This window comes from Perognathus longimembris, chromosome 17 (genome assembly GCF_023159225.1).
Source record: "Perognathus longimembris pacificus isolate PPM17 chromosome 17, ASM2315922v1, whole genome shotgun sequence".
Taxonomy (NCBI): domain Eukaryota; kingdom Metazoa; phylum Chordata; class Mammalia; order Rodentia; family Heteromyidae; genus Perognathus; species Perognathus longimembris.
Window position 1 is genome coordinate 33,524,173 of NC_063177.1, and position 19,866 is coordinate 33,544,038.

The window sequence follows — 19,866 nt, forward strand, 5'->3', positions numbered from 1 at the left end:
GGGGAACCTAAAGCCTATACTATCTGATCTTTGGGTTTTTTGGTTTGTTTTGGTGCCATTACTAGGGCTTGAACTCAGGGCCTGGGTGCTGTCTTTTAGCTTTTTCTTTTAAAGCTAGAACTCCAGCATATAACCACAGCTCTGCTTCTGACTTGTGGTTCATTAGAGATAAGACTCTCACATTCTGTTCTGCTCTACCTGGTTTCAAACCGAGATCCTCAAATCTCAGCCTCCTAAGTAGCTAGAATAACAGGTATGAGCCACCAGTGTCTGTCTGGCCAGTCCCTCTCTTAAAAGCCTTAGTCTCTGGGTGCTGGTGACTCACACCTGTAATCCTAGATGCTCAGGAGGCTGATATCTCAGGATTGTGGTGCAAGGCCAACCTAGTCAAGAAAGTCCATGAGACTCTTATCTCCACTGAAACCCCAGAAAACCAGAAGTGGAGCTGTGGCTCAAAGTGGTAGAGCACTAGCCTTGGGCAAAAGAGCTCAGGGACAGTGCCTAGGCCCTGTGGTCAAGCCCTGTGACCAAGCAAAACAAAAGCCTTAGGCAATAAGATTACAGCCCGGATGACAAGCAACAAAGCAGTTGTTAGGCCTTTAGTCAGCAGGTGCATGCAAGATACAAGATTACAGTGCAGCAGAGGTGTTTGCACAGCTGTGGCAAAGGAGCCCAGAGTCGACCTAGCCCAGTTTTTAGAGACAGCAGCTGTCACAGGCCACTGTACTGGGCCAAAGAAGGCCCAGCCTCTAGTTCCTACAATTCCCTTCCTTCCTCCCAGCAACCTGGCTGCCATATTTAGCTTAAAGCTTTGATCATCTCATCTTTATCTGTGTGTTCATTTTCTCACCTTCTTAGGGACTCTGAACAATAGGACAGTGAGACCCCAGGTGTGTGAGTGGCTAACTATGACCTTTCTGGAGTTTTCAGCAGATAAGGAGCTTAAAGACCATTAAAGATGCCTCCGTCCCTATACAACCTTCTGACAAAAAGCAAGAACTCTGTGTGACTCCTTTGTAACATTCTGAATCTGTGTGAAACGCGGTACTCAAGCTGTGGCTTGTGCAGATGAGGCATTGAACTTTATCTTTATTTCATTTGAATTCCTTGACGTGTACTCCATACTGTCTGCTTTAGAGAGTGTGGCTTTATATTCATTCTGTCAGGCCTTCCTTCTCCCAGAGGCTGGGGACCAGTGAGACATGGTAGATAGGGTCTGGTGCCTGGTGGCTCACATCTATAAACCTACATAGGAGGGTGAGAACTGGGGATGGGGATCATGGCTCAAAGCCAGCCAGGACAGATAAATCTGAGAATCTTATCTCCACTGAACACACACACACACACACACACACACACACACACACACGTGGCTAGGGATGGAAGCTGCCATTCAGCCTATAGCCGAAATGATGAAAATATATGTTCCATCCTAGAGTATACACATACCTGGAAAAGACTTGAGACTCTAAAGTCAGACACCCAGGTTTGAGTCTTGGTGCTCCCATTTATTAACCCTATGACCTCGGGAAGCTCCTATCAAATGTTTTAGAGCCTCCGATTGGGCAGCTATAAAACAGGAGAGATGACACCTGTCTGGGCTTCTTTTCCACCACAAGCTCACAGGGCTCCACCATCCATTCCACTAGTATGTGTAGAGCACCCTACATGGCTATACCACACTGAGTGAGAACGCATTATTATCTTTGTCCTTTGAACAACTGCAGTCTAAGGTACATCTACCACACGGAAAAAGAGTAAAAAATACCACCTTGCTTACAGAGGTTAGGGAGGGTTAAATTGGATGACATAGGTAAACAGGTTGAGGTAGAGTTGCTAGAACTCGACTATTTGATCCTTCCTTCTGTCACAGTGCTTCTTGTGGCCCAGTGGCCTGGGTGTACACCCCTGCCCTCTCCTGGATTATAGGCAGCATCAGGCGCGTCCCTACATCAGAAGACATCTCTGTTGTGCCTGTGCTCAGGGGAACACACCACCACAGAGGGGGGCTTGGGGGAATGCTGACATTGAGTCTTTGTTGTCCCTTCATCTGAGTGGGCTCCAGGAGGGGCCAATGTTGCTGGAGACCTGGATATCAAGGCTGCGTGTCCCAGAGCCATCCTAGAGCTATCACTTGACCTTGAAGTAGAAGTGCTGGTGGGGGGGGGGGGCTTCCTCAGGAGCTTTCAGAGGGAGGGGAGGTTAAGTTTGCTCCCTTGTCTGCCCACCTTCCCTTAGGAGATACCAGCTTGTTTCTTTCTTCCTCCTGACACAGCCCAAGAGAGCAGTGTCACTTGACCTCAGGGCACATTCCAGAATGAGGGCACAGCCAAGAATAGGACCCAGGAACCCTGCCACCTATCCTGCCTGCATTAATCACACATTCCCTAGAGGAAGATGGAGACTTCAGACTCTTTTCAAGGGAAGTGGGAGGAAGTAGAGGAGGGAGAGGTTTAGAGCTGGGGACATAGGGAAGACCCTTGAAGAAGCCTCTGCTCATGGGGCCTCTGGCACAGCAATGCATCATGGCTGTCAGTTCCAGGATCCATTGTCGACCTAGCAAACTCTCCATGCCCTCTGTGGGCTTTACCCATGGCATCCCAGGGCTGCTATTCTGTGGATCAGTGGACACACAGGGAGAGAAGAGGCTGAGGCAGCCTGGGGACAGAGGAGGCTCCCCTGAGGAGCTGAGAATTGAAAGATGAGTAGGCACAAGGCTGAGGGCTTGCTCAGGAATCTAGGCCATGATTGCGTGTGCATGTGATGGTCACGTGGCATGTTGTAAACAGCCCTGGGTGGTGCCCATGCAGCTGGCTGACCGGATGCATGTCCTTCTGAGGTATGTGAGTTCCTGATGGGACTCCACACTGCCCACTCCACAGCAGGGGTGTGTGTATGTGTGTGCGTGTGTGTATGTGTGTGTTTCACCCATTAGAATAGCATTAAGAGATCTGATGTCAGACTAACAGGACGCAGACCTGGGCTCCGCCACTTGGCAGCCGTGAGCTCCTGGGCATATTTCTTATCCTTTCTAGCTTTATATCTTCCACCTACAAAACTGCATTCTGTCTCACGCAGTCACAGCTGAGTCTTACAGACAAAAGACAGTGCCTGGTGCCTGTCATGCCTTAAGCCCTTGCTCAGGGACAGAGGAAGTTCCCAGACAAAGGAAATATACCACCACGAGGCTGTGTTTGACTGTCGTTCCTCTTCCCTGGTCAGGTTCCATCCTGATCACTTACTCTTCAGCTCATTGCCCATGGGGTGACATCAGACCAGAGAGCAGCTGGCCAGACAATGGCGCAGAGTCCTGGGAGGCTGGTGGAGGAACAATGGAGCAGTGTCCCAGGGACACAGGGGTGGGGGGTGAGGTAGCCAAGCTGCTCCGCCCAGGGACCTCAGGCTGGTCCAGAGACAGGCGAGATGGAATGGGTAAAATGGAAAGAGGGACTAAAGAGAGGGGCTGGAGAGGGAAGCAAAGCCAAATGGGCCTGAGAAAGGCAAGGAGTGAAGGAGTAAGCATCTAGTGTGCTGGCTGACCCTCACCTTGGTGCATAAGACCTCAAGCTCCATGTCCTGGGATCTGGTGGGGGCGAAAGCTCCCAGAGAGAGGTAGATAACTTCTACAGGCTGCCTGGCCACCTAGGCTTGAGGCCTCCACTCAGCGCTGACACACCTGCTAGATGCCACTGTCCCAGGCCTAGGGAAACACATATGAAAGATGAAAGGTGTTTTTGTTGTTGTTGTTTGGTTGTTGTTGTTGGTTTTTGCCAGTCCTGTGACTTGAACTCTGGGCCTGGGTGCTGCTGTCCCTGCACTTCTTTTTTTTTTTTTTTTTCCAGTCCTGGGCCTTGGACTCAGGGCCTGAGCACTGTCCCTGGGTTCTTTTTGCTCAAGGCTAGCACTCTGCCCCTTGAGTCACAGCGCCACTTCTGGCCATTTTCTGTATATGTGGTGCTGGGGAATCGAACCCAGGGCTTCATGTATACGAGGCAAGCACTCTTGCCACTAGGCCATATCCCCAGCCCCCTGCACTTCTTTTGCTCAAGGCAAGTGCTCTACCACTTGAGCCGCAGTGCCACTACTGGCTTTTTTGAGTAGTTTATTGGAGATAAGAGTCTCATGGACTTTTCTATCCAGGCTGGCTTCAAACTGCAGTCCTTCTATTTCAGCCTCCTGAGTTGCTAGGATTATAGGTGTGACCCACCAGCGCCCAGCATGATGCACAGTTTTGAGGATAGAAAAATAGATGTTTGCCAGATGCTAGTGGTTCATACCGATAATCCTAGCTATTCATGAAGCTGAGATCTGAGGATCATGGTTCAAAGCCAACCCAAGCAGGAAAGTCTGGGAGACTCTTATCTCTAATTAACTGCATTTCTTTTCTTTTCTTTTCTTTTCTTTTTTTTGGCCAGTCCTGGGGCTTGGACTTAGGGCCTGAGCACTGTCCCTGGCTTCTTTTTGCTCAAGGCTAGAGCTCTGCCACTTGAGCCACAGCGCCACTTCTGGCCATTTTCTGTATATGTGGTGCTGGGGAATTGAACCCAGGGCCTCATGTATACGAGGCAAGCACTCTTGCCACTAAGCCATATCCCCAGCCCTGCATTTTTTTCCTTCTGAAAAGAAGGAAGTGGAGCTGTTGTTCAGGTGGTAGAGTGCCTGCCTTGAGTGAAAAAGCTAAGGGACAGTGCCTAGGCCCTGAGTTCAAGCCCCAGCACTCTCTCTCTCTTTCTCTTTTTTTTCTCTCTCTCACACACAATCACAATCGACATCACATAGTGGGTCAGAAATTCTCGGCCATTTATTCTCTCAGCATCCATGTTTTCTGAGCTGGGTGAGGTACTCAGTTCAGATCTCTGGGACCCGCAGAACAGAGCCTTGGAAGCTGTGGTCAGAAGCACAGGCCCAGAATAGTGAGGAGAGAATGGGGGCCTGGGGCTTGTGGAGAAGAGCCCCCGGAAAACCACTCTCTCTCCAATTTATTTGGGCTTTCCAGTTTTACCTGTGGAATGAGTGGAACCTCAGGCCTCCATAAAGTGCCCTCGCTGCTGTCTGTGTTACAAGGCGAGGACAGAGGCTTGGAGAGCAGGTAAGTGGCAGAGCCAGTCTTCAGCTCTGTGGGTTGGATGGTTTCTGGCTCTGCCAGCCTGATGCTGTGGGGGTGGCTTCCTGAACCTTCTCCTTCACTAGGGAAGCAGAATGGGGAGTTGTGCCCCTGCTGTGCCAACCCTGCAATTATCCTGGCCCCATAGGCACACAAATAAGGCAGGGGGAGGTGACAGGTACAGGCAGTGGACACTGGCCACTAGGCTCTACTGCTATTTGTTGGGAGCACTTTGGGCTGGAAACAGGTTTGACTGAGGTCCCTAGGCCACAAGCCAGGCTAAGGTGACAGTCCTCAACTTCCAGGTCACCAGGTCACCTGACCCAGGATGGAAGAACCCAGGAGCTAATTTGGTAACTCAGCTTCGTACTGTGTGTCTTCCCCTGGCCTCACTTCTCTCTTGAGGAACAGCTAGTCCTTGTGCTCCCATTCCCTGCCTTTTGTTCCCTTACTGTGGGTGAATGTGGCTGGCCTGGATTCCTCCTTTGGGCCATGGCCACAGCTAAACCGCAGGGAGTGGTATCTCCTGGGAACTGGAAGGGATAACAGGTTGGGGGTAGGACCATGGCTTTCAGGGTCCTGGATTCTTGTCCAGGGGTGTGGAGCTATCATGACCTTCCCTAAGGTTGAAAGCTCTGCTTGCTCCCATTCTCAGAACCCAGTTCCAGGCCCTGAGTGTAGCAGGGACCAAGCCTCACCCTGAGGTCCTCTAGGGAGTTGTAGCCAGGCAGGACCCCTCTCCTGCCTCTCTCTCTCTCTCTCTCTCTCTCTCTCTCTCTCTCTCTCTCTCTCTCTCTCTCTGCCAGTAGTCCTGGGGCTTGAATTCAGGACCTGAGCACTGTCCCTGGCTTCTTTTTGCCCAAGGCTCTACCACTTGAGCCACAGCTCCATTTCCAGCTTTTTCTGTATATGTGGTGCTGAGGAAGCGAACCCAGTGCTTCATGCACACGAGGCAAGTGCTCTACCACTAAGCCACATTCCCAGCCCCTGCCCTATTCTCATCTCTTTCACATTCTTACCTTGTAAAGCATCAGTGATGGGATCCGGGTTCTGCACCTGACACCTCCATTCCCATTGTTCTAAGTTGGAGAGCCCAGAGACTGCAAATCCAGGCCAGAGTTCCAACTCTCCACCTCCCATTCACCTTGCCTGGCTGGTTCTCATTTCTCCAGTGTTACTCAGAGCTGTGCTGAACACCCTCAGAACTCGTGGTGTTCCTCCAGCATCCAAACGTGGTCCCACGGGCCAAAAGGTTGCAAGAGCAAGTGTCACAACCACTACTCCCCCCGATCTCCCCGCAGTAGCCAAAGAGAACCACGAAAGAGCAGTTGATATATGAGCTTTTAATTAGTATTTTCCTCCCTATATTTGAGGAAGAAAGGACACCCCTCCCCTCCATAGCCATCCTTAACTTTGTGGGGCAAGGTCAACATAGAGGGATGAGGAGAGAATGGGAACAGATGCAGAGTTGACAGTGGGACTCCCAAATCCTCTGCCTAGTGGTGGGGTGCCTGGGCCCACACAGGAATCTAGAAATAAAAATCAACCAGCTGTAATACCCCCAATCTTCCCTCCCAGGGACCACCTACAGCCTCCCTCCAGGTCACTGCAGGTTCTGGAGACCACCACCAGATGGCAGCATCGAGCAACACTTTCCCTAGATGCCGCTTCCTTTCCCCTATTCCAGTCCTCTACTAACCCCTTCCCTGCCTGCCTTTTCTCTTTCTACCCAAACACATATTCTTGCTTTCTGTCCAAAACAGTCACTGATCCATCAGTCATCAGACAGACACTGACAGCTGGATAGCTAGCCGTGACTGCTGGGGGGCGGAGGGGTGATGCATGTTCTGGGATCAGGGCTCTGTGTTTGGGCTCTTTGAACCAGGTCCCAACATCTGATACACAGAACTATTCAGAAAGAGTCCACTGAATTAAATCCCACAAAGCCAAACCCATGAGCCAATGCGACTGAGAAGAAGCATGGATTCTACTCGCCATGGAGGCCAAGACACAGGCTGACACGACTGAGGGCACCCGTCCTTGGCAGCCTCCACTCAAGACATGCAGTAAGCTGGCTTGGACTCTGCCTGTGGCTCTCCACTGCTCACAGCCCTTCACAGGAAGCAGTGTTGCTCACAATGGTAGGGAAGTAAGTTGTCCTGACAAGTCTCTGGGCCCTTGGTCTCTTCACACACACCTGCTTTGCAAGTCAACTCACCCAACTGTCTATGCCCCAGTCATCTGCTGACTCCTAGGGGAGGAGTGGTGGCTGAGCGGTGGGGGGGGGGGAGGAGGGGTAGCAAAGGGGGAGGAGAAGGCCTGAGCAGAGTGGTCTTCAGGAACAACTTCCATGTGTCTGGTTGGCATCTCCTTTTGGCCCCCTCAGCCCCTGTATTAAACCCAAAGACTGGAAGTTACTCTAAGACCCACTGGTAGCTTTCTTCCCATATGTAGCTTGGTGCTTCCTTGCTGGCCCCAAGACTATCTAAGCTGATCTTGCCTGGTTTATGGACGGGGTCCTGGGGTTTGGGTAGGTGGGAGAGGGCCAGGGAGGTCAGGCCGGCCTAGTGCAAGCTGGGGAAGTCCTTGAGGACGTCACAGGTGTTCTTGTACATGACCTCACGGAGCTTCCTGACCCTCCGGGTGCTGGAGGCTCCCACAAAGCTGTCAGGTCTTAGCATGGCCATGCCGCCATCCACCTCACCCATGATGATGAGCGGCGTCTCACCCACTGTCACATTGGGGCAGGGACAGGCCCAGTCCACGTGCAGCAGAGTGACCTCCAAGGGCTCCCGGCCCAGGAACTTGAGGCCCATCTTCTCGTCCTTTAGGACCTCATCCACAGTCACCAGGGCACGGCCTGAGTCCGGCTCCTCCGTCAGCTCAGAGACCCGGCCAAGGATGACAAAGTCACTCCGACAGAAGCTGGTGACCAGCTTCTGCCGTGGCTTACAGGCCCGGCAGCGTTGATTGCCCCGAGGGAAGGGACAGGACTCCTCACAGGCCTCTCGGCTCTCAAAGTTGTTGCCATTGCCCTCACAGCCGCCGTAGACAAAAGATTGGCACTGGGCCATCTGGCTGTTGTAGGCCCAGCGTGGCGCATAGGCCTTGCATGGCCCCTGCAGGGCGGGCAGGCTGCACACGGCCAGCGGGCCACTCATGCAGGCCAGCATGCAGGCCTCATAGGTCTCAAAGTGATTGAGGTTGCGGTGGCAGTGGCCGAAGGTGAAGGTCAGGCAGTTGTTGGCCTGGGCATCGAAGTGCCAGCGGGTCTGCTCCTCGCCACAGTCCTCGCTGTCAGGGGGCTTGAGGCATTCGGCTGTGGGGAAGGCCGTGCCATTGAGGCTGCTCTCTGAGGTGGCCGAAGCCTGAGCCCCCCTGACCACGGACAGTGGGAAGTCAGCCCTCAGAACCCCAGCAGGATTCCGGGCCGTGCAGGTATAGATGCCAGCGTCCTGGAGCTGGGCATTGTAGATGACCAGCTGGGCAATGTTGGTGACTACCACATTGCCACGTACGTGGTTGGGCCTCATGACCACATTCTCCCGATCTTCTAGCTGCTTCTCCCAAGTGAGTTCTGGCCGGGGCCGGCCTACTACATCACAGAGGAAGCTCACAGTCTCTCCCACGGTGACAGACTGGTGCACAGGGTGGTTGAGCAGGGCCGGGGCTACCATGTCCAGCCCTGGGGTCTCTGGGGAGGCTGTGGTAGGGTGCACGGTGGTCTCGGGGGGTGGAGGGCTGGTGTTGGGCCAGGTGAAGTGGTATCGGCAGGTGACGACAGCCAGCGTGATGCCCTTGGAGCAGGCCTCAGCGTCCATGTAGCAGCGGTTGTAGTAGGTGAGGCCATCCGAGGCGCAGGTGAAACTGGGCTCCTTCTCGCAGCGATCTTTGCACTTGCACACCGGCTGGCCATCCCAGATGTCACACTCAGAGCCCTGCTGCACACACATGAAGTGATCGCATGTGGCTTCCTTGGGCATACCCACTGGACCTTTCTTCCCTTTCACATCCATGTAACGGGCTGCCACACAGCTCGTGGTCCCACACACATTGGGACAACACTTCTCATAGGTCTCACACTCCTGGAAGAACACCAAGAAAGCTCTCAGCAGAGGCAGGACAAGGAAGAAAGATCGACTCCTGTCTCCTCCACCCCCGGCTAAAAAGAATACGGCCTTTACCCTCCTCTTACAGGTAGGATAGTGAGGCAGAGAAGGATCAAACACCTGCCCAAGGTCACAGGGCTAGTATGGTGGGCCTTTTTCTTCTTTAGTTTTTGGTGGTGATACTGGGGTTTGAACTCAGGGCCTTGCATTTGCTAGACAAGTGCTGTATCATTTGAACCATACCTCTAGACTTTTTTATTTTTTTTAGTTTATGTTCTAGATAAGGTCTCATGCTTTTGCCCAGAGCTGGCTTGCACCTTGACCTTCCTACTTCTACCTCCTGTGTAGCTGGGATTACAGGCATGCACTACCACTCAACAGAGGGGATGTTTTCTTACTACCGCTTTACAGAGATATAGAAAAGTGACACCCAAGTTGCAGAGAACGAAGGTGGTAGAAAAGAGGTTCATGTTCTGTGTGTGGGGGGGTGGGGTGGGGTGGGGGGTTCTAACATCATACATCATATGGTTACCTAAAGGAGGCCTAGGATTGCCGAGTTAAACTGTCACCACCCCCCCTTGCTTCACACTAGGGTGGGGATTATCTGGCCAACTTGCAGGGCTTGCTTCTGGGCCAGACGTTCAAGTTCAAAGTCTCTCCACACCTCTCCTCTGAAGGACAACAGGGTGTCTCAGACCCAGGAAAACCAGGTCTTGTGGCTTGTATTAGCCCAGCTCCATGAGGGACATTTCACAAAGAACATAACAAGACAAAAGTCCCCTTGTGTGGCCTAAATAAATAAATAAATCAATCAATCAATCAACCGTCATTGAGGCTTTTTCCAGTCCATAACCCCTGCTGGCTTTCTAGGGAGCCACATAAGGCATTAGTTTAATTCCTCCAAAAGAGCAACGATGCTGGGAGATTTCACGTGGTGTTTTCCAGTCATACATCGTACCTACCGGGCGGCTGGGCAGCGCTCCTAATCCTGCTCCAGGTAATAACTTCGCGAATTACTCCCCACCAGGGCCAGCCTCTTGTCCTTCTGCCTTTCATTTCTGTCTCTCTGGCATTCCACACAGGCTCAGAAGGGGAAATAGCCCCACTGGGCTGTGGGGAGCCTGGGCCCCCTCACTTGTTTACTGTGCTCCATCCCCCCACCCCCACCCGGTTCCCTAGGACTTTGTTTTGCAGGCTATCTGAATCCTCAGCCCCACGTGGGTACATTCTCCCCCTAAGACACATCAGCAGCAGGTGCCATTGTCCCCAAGCCTTGACTGACTTCTCCAGCCCGCCTGGACTAGGGATGAAAGACTTCCAACAAGTGACATGAGCTCAGCCAATGGGGAGAGCCACTGCCTCCCCTCCCTGCTCCTATCCTCTTGTCCACAGCACTGCCTGATGTGTCCTGAGTAGCCAGAGAACTGTCCCCAGCACAAGGAGACACAGAAAATTCTCTCCATGGAAGGCCTGCACCCAAGGGTCCTTGTGGAGGCCTAGCTCTGAGCAACAGCCCTGAGAGACCAGGTGAAGCAGAAAGTGACTGTGGCCAGAACAGGTAGAAGTACCTGTCCTTTGCCCTGCAGAGATAGCCCTTGATGACTTCCCTCAGCAGCTGGGGCACAAAAGCCCTGAAAGTGGTCCTGTCCTCCCCCAGCATTGGCCAGTGGGGAGAAATGAGCATCTCAGAGGCTGCGTGGCTGGGCCCCGCCCACTGCCCTCTGAGGTCACCCAGTACCCCTGTCTCACCGTTGTTCCTTCTCAGCCTACCTGTCAGCCCTCTGAATCAAGGGCCAAACTCGAGGGAGATGGCGTGAAGCTGGAGAGTACCAGCCAGCACAGTTTCCTCACTGGCCAGAGTACAGCTCTGGGTATCCCTGTGAGCAGGTGGCTGAAGCCCCTGTGTTGGCATGTCTGGATGGAGCATGGCTGGATGAAGGGCCAGACCCTGATGGACCTGAACATCACATTCTGTTCATTCAGGCCTCCGCAGTAATGAGTAGGCTTCAGGATGGTGACCTCCAGCCAGACAGGGCCCAGGAGCCTTCATAGGAATTCCTGCAGCTCATCTCCAGTCATCGCCCTCCCCACACTTCCCCCCCACCCACACCCATCGCCCTCCACTTTATCACACACTCACGTGGTCCACCTGGGACTCGCGGTTCCCCACTCACCTGGTCTGCCTCACACTCTCGCTTGCAGGTGCTCTGAGCATCCACCCAGAGGTTAGGGTTCATGTCGTTGGGGCAGATGCCTGCATGGGAATAGCGGATGGGCGGCAGGGCCAGGCCTCGTGGGGATACCCCAAGCAAGAGCAACAGCAGCAGCAGCAGGAGCCCCCAGGAGGACCAGAACCAACGACACCCCAAGGCCCACATGGTGTGGCCTACGATGGCCAGAGACCTCCCCTTGGATGACACCAGGGGCTGGGGCCCACCGGGGCCTTCTTCTCCAGGGGCTGGAGACCCCTGCCTTCTCCACCCCAGCAGGTTTTCTCGCTCGGACGGCAGCAGCAGCAGCAGCAGCAGCAGTGGCGCTGTCTCTGCCTCCACCAGCCTGCTGGGCTGCGCAGCTCCAGATAAAAGAAAGGTCTTTGGAAGGCAACTCCGCTCTTGGGTGTGCAGGGAAAAGGGGCCGCAGCAGGGCCCCCCCCCCACCCCCTTGAGCCTGGATTTATATCCTGGGCGCGCCACCAGAGTGGGAGAGAGCGAACCTGCTGCCTGTGACAGGCAGGCTGCTGGCGCCTCTGTCCCGTGGCCGATCACAGACTTATTGCAGAAGTGTGGGGGGGGGCAGAGGGGAGGGAAAAAAAAAAAGCTGGAAGTAGTTTAGGCAGCGTATCTGGCACGGTGGGACACCTGCTTGTTTTTGACTCCAGGAGGCCTTTAACCCCTTCGAGGGCCAGAAATGGCCCGGACTTTGGAGGAGAGCTGGCTTCAAGACACGCACGCTCACTTGCACTGCAAAGCAGGGTTTGTTTCCTTTTCCCCCTCCTCCCTGGGGCTGGGCCCCCTCCTCCCCTTCAGCCACCTCTGAAGAACACACAATCGCTTGTTACGAAGAGGGACCTGAGCTTCCGGGTTAGCGTCGCCCAGCTCCCTAGTACATCGGAGAGCAAATGACGTGGAAAAACAACAAGTTCACGGCCATTCCAGGGCGGGCCCAGCAGCGCGTGTAAGCCGACTCCCACCCCAGCACCGGGTCCCCCTGTTGAGAGGGGGGTGTGCTCACGGACAACTCCTCCAGATCAGTGTCCCGGGCCATTTATGTCCTACGCTCCAAATGTGGGTGATCCCCCACCCCCGCCCCAAATCATTCCAGACACATACCAGATCGGCTCGGGCTCCAGCTCCCTGCCTGTGGGACCTGTCACATTCCTTGCCCCCCCCCCTCACCCCAACACACTTGTCGGCTCCAAGAACACCTACTCGGCAACTGTGTCCCCAGATTGTGCCACCCAGCAAAGCTGCCTTCGCTCATGGCCGCCGTGGGCCTGCTCGGTAAGCCCTTTCTAGGGACCAGGCACTGGATGGGTGCTGTCTCATGTGTCCCCCTGCTCCACCATAGACAGAATGTTCTGGTGGGTGAACACAAGCCACTGACAGGGTCACCTGTCACAGAATTAATCATATCCGTGGCTAGGCTCTCAGAACACATCATCTCAATCCTCATAGCAAATTTTAGCTTTAAGGGAAAGATTCACAGAAGAGTTACACAGTTTGCCCGTGTCACACAGCTTTATGTAGGAGGCAAGTTTATAAGCTTGCTGGGTGTGGGCAACAGCCTTTGGACACCATTGCTCCTCCATCCATCTAGTAGATCTAGTAGAAATGCTGTCAAGATCAGGCACCAGTGGCTCACGCCTATGATCCTAGCTACTCAGGAGGTTGACCTGCTAGCCCAGGCAGGAAAGTGCTTGAGACCCTTATCTCCAATTAACCACACACACACACACACACACACACACGTGTGTGTGTGTGTGTGTGGAGTCAAGTGGTAGAGCCTTGAGCACAAAAGCTCAGGGGCAGCGCCCAGGCCCCGAGTTCAAGTACCAGCACCAGCACACAAACAAAAACAAAAACAGAAATGTCATCAAGGCATAGCCTCAAGTCTTGTTTCTGCAACATGGGCAAAAAAGTTGTGAATGTCAAGGGTTGTATTTGTGGGGGACCTGGGAGAGGAGGCAGGAACTGCCAGGGACCAAGGGTAATTTCTCCCCCATTTGACAGGAAATGATCTGTATCTTAAATGCCATGGAACAGTCAGCAAGTTGGACATGTGCGTGTTAGTCCCTTGGTGCAGGGGAGGGGTGTCAGAGCCCCACAAGAGAGAGAGGGAGTCTGTTCAAGGACAAGTCACACAGAATGTGAGAAGCAGGCCGAGCGAGCTGCAGATCTCAGGAGCCTAATTTGGAGGAAGAGGGTGTCTCTAAGCTCCTCAGTAGCTTTGTCCATTCATGGATGGAGAAACTGAGGCTAGGGCCCAGTTCCCCATCTAATTGGACTGTAAAAGGCCGCACGATCTTCCTCCACAGACTCGTCCTAGTTGGTGGGTGCTGGCTGCTTCCCCTCTGAGCCGGTCCCCCTCTTGTCATTTGGCTCATTCAGCAAGATCTGTCTTTTCTGTTTATGTCAAGTTGCTAATGAAGGGTGTCAGATCTTAATCCTCTAAATTATTGGAATAAACCTCCCTCGGAGGCCAGCCCCAGTAATGAAGCCAGACAGCGGGCGATGCCGGCTGCTTTGAATTCCCTGTCATTTCATAAACCATGTTCCAGCTGCTCGGAGCCACCCTCGCTCACATGCGGCTTGTGCGGCCTCCTGTGATACCACAAAGGGAAATGGGCAGTGACACATTTCTAAGCGGCACTTAGAGAAATTGTCACAGCCTCATTACACGCGGACAAACAAGCAGAGAGAGGAGGCTGAGCCCATGAGGAGGGGTGGGGAAGAGGGGGGAGATGAAAGGGAAATCCTCTCCATACTGCCCACTCCTCCTACAGACTTGCTTTTAAAGGCCTCCTTCCCAGGGCCTCATGCACCCCAGTACTGGAGCTTGAACTCTGGGCCTGGGCACTGTCCCTTGGCTTTTTCACTTAAGGCTGGTGCTCTACCACTTAAGCCACAGTTCCACTTGTGGCTTTTTCCTGTTTTTTGGGCAGTTCATTGGGAATAAGAGTCTCACACAATTTGAAAAAAAAAAAAAGAGTCTCACACACTTCCTTGCCCCAGCTGGCTTTCAACTGCGATCCTCAGAACTCAGCCTCCTGAGTAGCGAGGATTACTGACCAGTCTTCCAATCCACCAGTTCCCTCTGCAGGCCACCAGGAATGGAGCTGGAGCTGAGCTGCTGCTGGGCAGAGCCCTGGCCTGAGGCTGCACTGAGCAGCTGGCCTTGTCCATCACCCTAAGGATGTGAGGAACCGCATGAGAGGTGAGCAAGAGAGCCCGACTGACCTAGCTATCTCTGTTCACTGACCACACCCATCATACCCTCTAGGGTGGGCTGGCAGGAGGTCACCCCTAGACAGTGAACTCTGGGTCACCCTTGACCACAGGATCACGCTTCACGCCTGGATCCCTGGGGTCTTGACAGGACAATACAGCTGATCCCATTTCCCAAATTAGCCAGCCCTCCCCCAGGTTTCACTGCACAAGCTGTGGGGAGACCCGATGAGACCCTTTGCAAATGCCACAGGACCCCAACGAACGAAATCTCTTCCTCTTGTTGTGTCTGTTCTCTCTTTTCCTATCTTATTTCTTTCCACCACCCCCCCCCCCAAGCATCTTCTAAGCTTTCTATAAGTACAAAGAAATCCACAAGTCTGTCCATAAACACAGGCTGGACAAGAAAGCCAGCAGACAAAACAATAACACCCTCATGAACTAAGCATGGTGGCTCACCCCTGTAATCCCAGTTTCTGGAGCCTGAGACATAAGAATCTTGAGTTTGAGAGCAGCGGGGGCGAGATAGTGAGTTGAGGGCCAGTGGAACTAAGGGATGGGGGTGTGACTCGATAGTCCAACACTTGCTTAGCATGCACCAAAGGCCTTGGGTTTGACCCTCAGCACTGCAAACCAACAAATAAGATCATGCCAATAAGATCAATGGATGATAAGGGAAGGCTGGATTAGAAGTCTGTGCAGGGCTGGGGCGCAGGGGTGGAGGGGGAGGACACAGAAGATGGGAGGCTGGGCTGGGTTTGCTGCTGCCTATGTGTGACACTGGCTGAGGACGGAGCAAGCAAAGGCGAAGAGGCAGCTCCCTGCACTTCCCTGAGAAAGGCCTGGCCTTTCTGCAAGCTAACCTCTCTAGCCAAGGCCCTCCCTCTATGAGGCCCGGCTCCGGGCTGGGGACAGAAAGATGGGGGCAAGTCAGCAGGTTTCAGAGGAGTGGGGGTGGGAGCTGTAGGACTCCTTTCTACAGCAAAGTCAGGCCAGCAGCCGGCTCTGGTCCCCCCCTTTTGGGCCCCAGACTGACATAGCCACACTGTCTCCCATCTAGGTAAGGAAGGTTCCCCACCCCCACCCTCCACTCCCGGGGTCCTCCTGCTCAATCCTTGCTCTTTTTGTGGGGAGCAGGACCAGGGTTACAAGGAGACAGTAAAGAAGCTGTCCTCCACGCCGTACTCAGCTAGGCAGTCTAGCTCCTCCGGTCAGCTCATAGCTGAATTCAATAAAGCCAGAGGCTCATTACTCAGCTGGGGACCCCCTGCCAGAATGGCCTGGGGCCTGGGTTCCATTACAGGGCTGTGTGAACTCTCCCCTCCCAGTGAGGCTGCACCGGGCTGTGTGCAATAATTAAGGGGCCTCAGCAGATGGTGGAGGCGGATGGACAGGGGGAGGCCTTCAGCTGTGGGACACGTGACCCTCTGCATCTGTGTGGAGCAGCACTGTGGGAGGGTGGGCGACGGGCTGGGGGGCGGGGGAAGGGGCGTGGCCCTGAATCAAGATCTGAGGACTGTGGGCTTGGTAGGATGGAGCATCTTCCATGGCGTTAGGTCAGCTGAGCCTCCTTGGAAACCCCTGCCTAGGCATGGGGAAGGGGTGCCTGCATGGCGGAGCCCCGGGGAGCTGGAGGCTGGGTGTCTGGAGGAACTATCAGCTCCCAGTGCAGCCCAGAACTGGGCACCTCTGGGGTGTCCTCCTGGAAGGGTTGTGGCCTGAGTTCCAACCCCTCTGTGGTTCTTGGGCTGAGTGTTGGGCAGAATGGCAGACTCTAGTCTCAGCCTTCCAGCATCCTGGACAGGACTACCTCTATTTCCCCACCCGAGGCCCCTTCAACTCTGTGATCCCATGGCCTGACTCCCCAGCCTTGTCCTGAAGGAATCAGCTTCAAAAAGCTCAGAGCAGCGTTCAGCCAAGACAAACACTGGCGCGCTGGAGCTGGGCCCCCCCACCCTGCTTGGCTGGGGGAACGGATGGTGAGCGCTGTCCCCACTCTCCCCAGGCCTTGCGGGATCTGCGGGAGCCCCACCCACAGGGGCATGGCCTCCAGCTGGCTCTGCAGGCTGCAGAACTCTGCACACTCCTGAGCTCTGCCTCCTGGTCCTGTACCTTCCTCTCTGGATGAGAGGCAATGGCAGGGCTTCAGCCCTGGGCCTCCTGGTGCTGGGCATAGCATCCTACTGCTCACTTCAGCACTCAAAAATGTCCCATGGTGGGGAGGAGCATGCATGTAAGCGTGTGCATTCGTGTGTGTGCATGTGTGTGCACATGTGTGGTGGAGAAGGGACAAGGATGAGACACAGGCCTTTGCCTCACCCACCATTGCTGTATGACTTTTGGATTCATGATGCTTTCCTGTCTTTCAGAATGAGGCCAAAGAATTCAACCCAGAACACTTCTGCCACTTCTGGTATTATTGACCCACCCTCCTCCCATACAAATTCAGGTCTTTATTATATTGTTAAATTTTTAATTCTTTTTTGTGCCTGTACTGAACTTGAGCTCAACCTGGGCACTGAGTTCAAGTCTTTTCACTCAAGGCTGGCACTCTGCTACTTGAACCATGGCTCTGCTTAGGGCTTTTGGGTGCTTAATTGGAAATAACAGTTTCATAGACTTTCCTGCCTGGGCTGGCTTTGAACCACAATCCTCAGATCTTAGCCTCCTGAGTAGCTAGGACTACAGACATGAGTCACCAGGGCTTGGTCTTTTTTTTTTTTTTTAAGTCAGCAAATTTGTGGTCCTTTGTTACAGCAACTGTACAGAATGAATGTACCTTCCTAAAACTCTGTCATGGCCCTTGCTGGCCATAATTAAATGCCACCACAGGCATTTAGCTTCACCCTATCCTGTTCTCTCTTCTAATAAGTTTATAGCTAGTAATTTTCATTATCCAATAATAAGCTCATACTTGTAATCCTAGGAGGCTGAGATCTGAGGATCCTGGTTCAAAGCCAGACCAGGCAGGAAAGTCCATGGAGACTCTTATCTCCAATAAACTACTCAGAAAAAGGTGGAAGTTGTGCTGTGGCTCAAGTGGCAGAGTGCCAGCCTTGAACATGAAGAGGCTCAGGGACAGCATCTAGGCCCTGAGTTCAAGCCCCAGGACCAGCAAAAAAGGAGGAGGAGGAGGAGGAGGAGGAGGAGGAGTCATTTACTAATCATATATTCACTTGAAACAACAAAAATCAAAAAGGAAGAAAGGGTTCTATTTGATTTTTTTTTGTATTTGTATTTGTTTTTTTTTTGCTGGTCTTTTCTTTGCTGGGGCTTGAACTCCAGGCCTGGGTGCTGTCCCTGAGCTTCTTTTGCTCAAGGCTAGTGCTCTACCACTGGAGCCACAGTGCCACTTCCACTTTTTTTGAGTTTACTGGAGATGAGTCTTTCCTGCGCAGGCTGGCTTTAAATCGAGATCCTGAGATCTCAGCCTCCTGAGTAGCTAACACTGCAGGCATGCACCATGGGTGCAGACTTCTGTTTAATGTTCAGATGATTGAACGGCTAATTTTATAGCGCATACACACACCATTACTGTGCTTCTGGGCTCTGGCCACCTCTGCTCTGCACATTGCTTCTTCTGCTTACTATATTTAAAAAAAAAATTATTTGCAGTATTGGGGTTTGAACTCAGGACCTCACATTCGCTGGGCAGGTGCTCTACTACTTGAGCCACATGCCCTACATGTACATTTGCTTGTGATATCACCTTTAACACCCCACCCCCACCTGTGTCAACCTCTCCCTCACCTCTGTAGGAGTTAGCATCTGCGTTGTCTAGAGTGTCTGAACAACTTCACCTTGAACTAGGAACTTAGGGGCTGGGAATGTGGCCTAGTGCTAAAGTGCTCGCTGCGTATACATGAAACCTTGGGTTCGATTGCTTAGCACCACATATATAGAAAAAGCCAGAAGTGGCTCTGTGGCTCAAGTGGTAGAGTGCTAGCCTTGAGCAAAAAGAAGCCAGGGACAGTGCTCAGGCCCTGAGTTTAAGCCCCAGGACTGGCAAAAAAAAACCAAAACAAAAAACACAAAAAACAAAAAAGCAAACTTGGAACTTACCAGCAGTACTCACTGTGCTCATAGAAAGAAATCCTCAGGTGGGACTTGCCCCGCAACTCTATCAGGATGCAGAGCTGGGCCCTGGGAGACAGCTGGTATTGTAAGGAGCCACTGCATTGTGTCTCCAGTAACCCCCCAGGCCTGGGCAAAGTCTTCTGTGGCTCTTTTTCATGATGTCTCGCTTTTGCTTAGCTGACTGGTTTTCCCTCAATTTCAGCTGCCCCCGGCTGGGTTCGTCCTTCCTTCCCTGTGCTCTGGTTCTTAGCTCCATCACTGTTACAGATTGTGGCTCTGCCTGTGTCCATCTCTCTATGGAGGGACAATTTCTGAGGCTTCATTGCATGCAGAGATTGTAGGACCAACATGGCATCCAAAGGTCAACCCTTTTCTTGGTTTTTAATATATTTAGGACTTACTTTTAGGTGTTTCTGAGCTTTCGGCGGAGGTCTTCATACTTGCTAGGTAGGTGCTCTACTGTGGAGCCATGCCTCCAGCCTTTACTTTTTTTCTCTGATGCTTGCTTCTTCCCTAGGTATATCCTAGTCTTGGATTGTGTTTTTGGTGGTTTGGTTTTTTTAACCTCATGTCATAGCTCAGATGATAGACACATTCTAGCATGCCTGGCCTCTTCGGTTGAGAGCGTGCCTTGTGTACTTTTCTGTCTGGTTGGCCACGAGCCTTGATCTTCCAATCTCAGCCTCCTTTGTAGCTAGGATGACAGACAAGTGCCACTGCCCTCCGCAATCAGTTTGGGAAGAGTTTTCTCATGCGTGTCTAGGGTTGACCCTGAGCGGCAATCCTCTTGACCTCAGCCTCTCAAGCAGCTAGGATTATAGGCATGGCTCTAGCACCTAGCTGGTTTGCTCTGTAGATGGAACTGATCAGCAGGGCTCCAGTGGCTCTCACCTGTAATCCTAATTACTGAGGAGGCTAAGATCTGAGGATTGAGGTTTGAAGCCAACTATGAAACTCTAATCACCAATTAACCACCAAAATGCTGAAGTAGAGGTATGGCTCAGCCTTGAGCAAAAAAGCCAATTAAGAGTGTGAAGCCCTGAGTTCAAGCCCCAGTATTGTCACAAAGAAAAAGAAAGATAATGAGCAGTATAGAGGGAGGGAGAGATGAAGGGAGGGAAGGAAGGAGGGA

At 52.8% G+C, this 19,866-nt stretch overlaps 1 protein-coding gene across 1 annotated transcript; it reads right to left on the reverse strand.

Moving 5' to 3' along the window:
- Positions 1 to 7,415: 7,415 nt before the first annotated feature.
- Wfikkn2 (WAP, follistatin/kazal, immunoglobulin, kunitz and netrin domain containing 2) lies at positions 7,416 to 11,591 on the reverse strand. The gene is made up of 2 exons (XM_048365783.1): positions 11,388 to 11,591; positions 7,416 to 9,189 (listed from the first exon to the last, which is right to left on the reverse strand). Exons 1-2 carry the CDS (start codon positions 11,589 to 11,591, stop codon positions 7,669 to 7,671), a joined length of 1,725 nt encoding a protein of 574 aa, XP_048221740.1. The 3' UTR covers positions 7,416 to 7,668.
- Between the last annotated feature and the right edge of the window lie 8,275 nt (positions 11,592 to 19,866).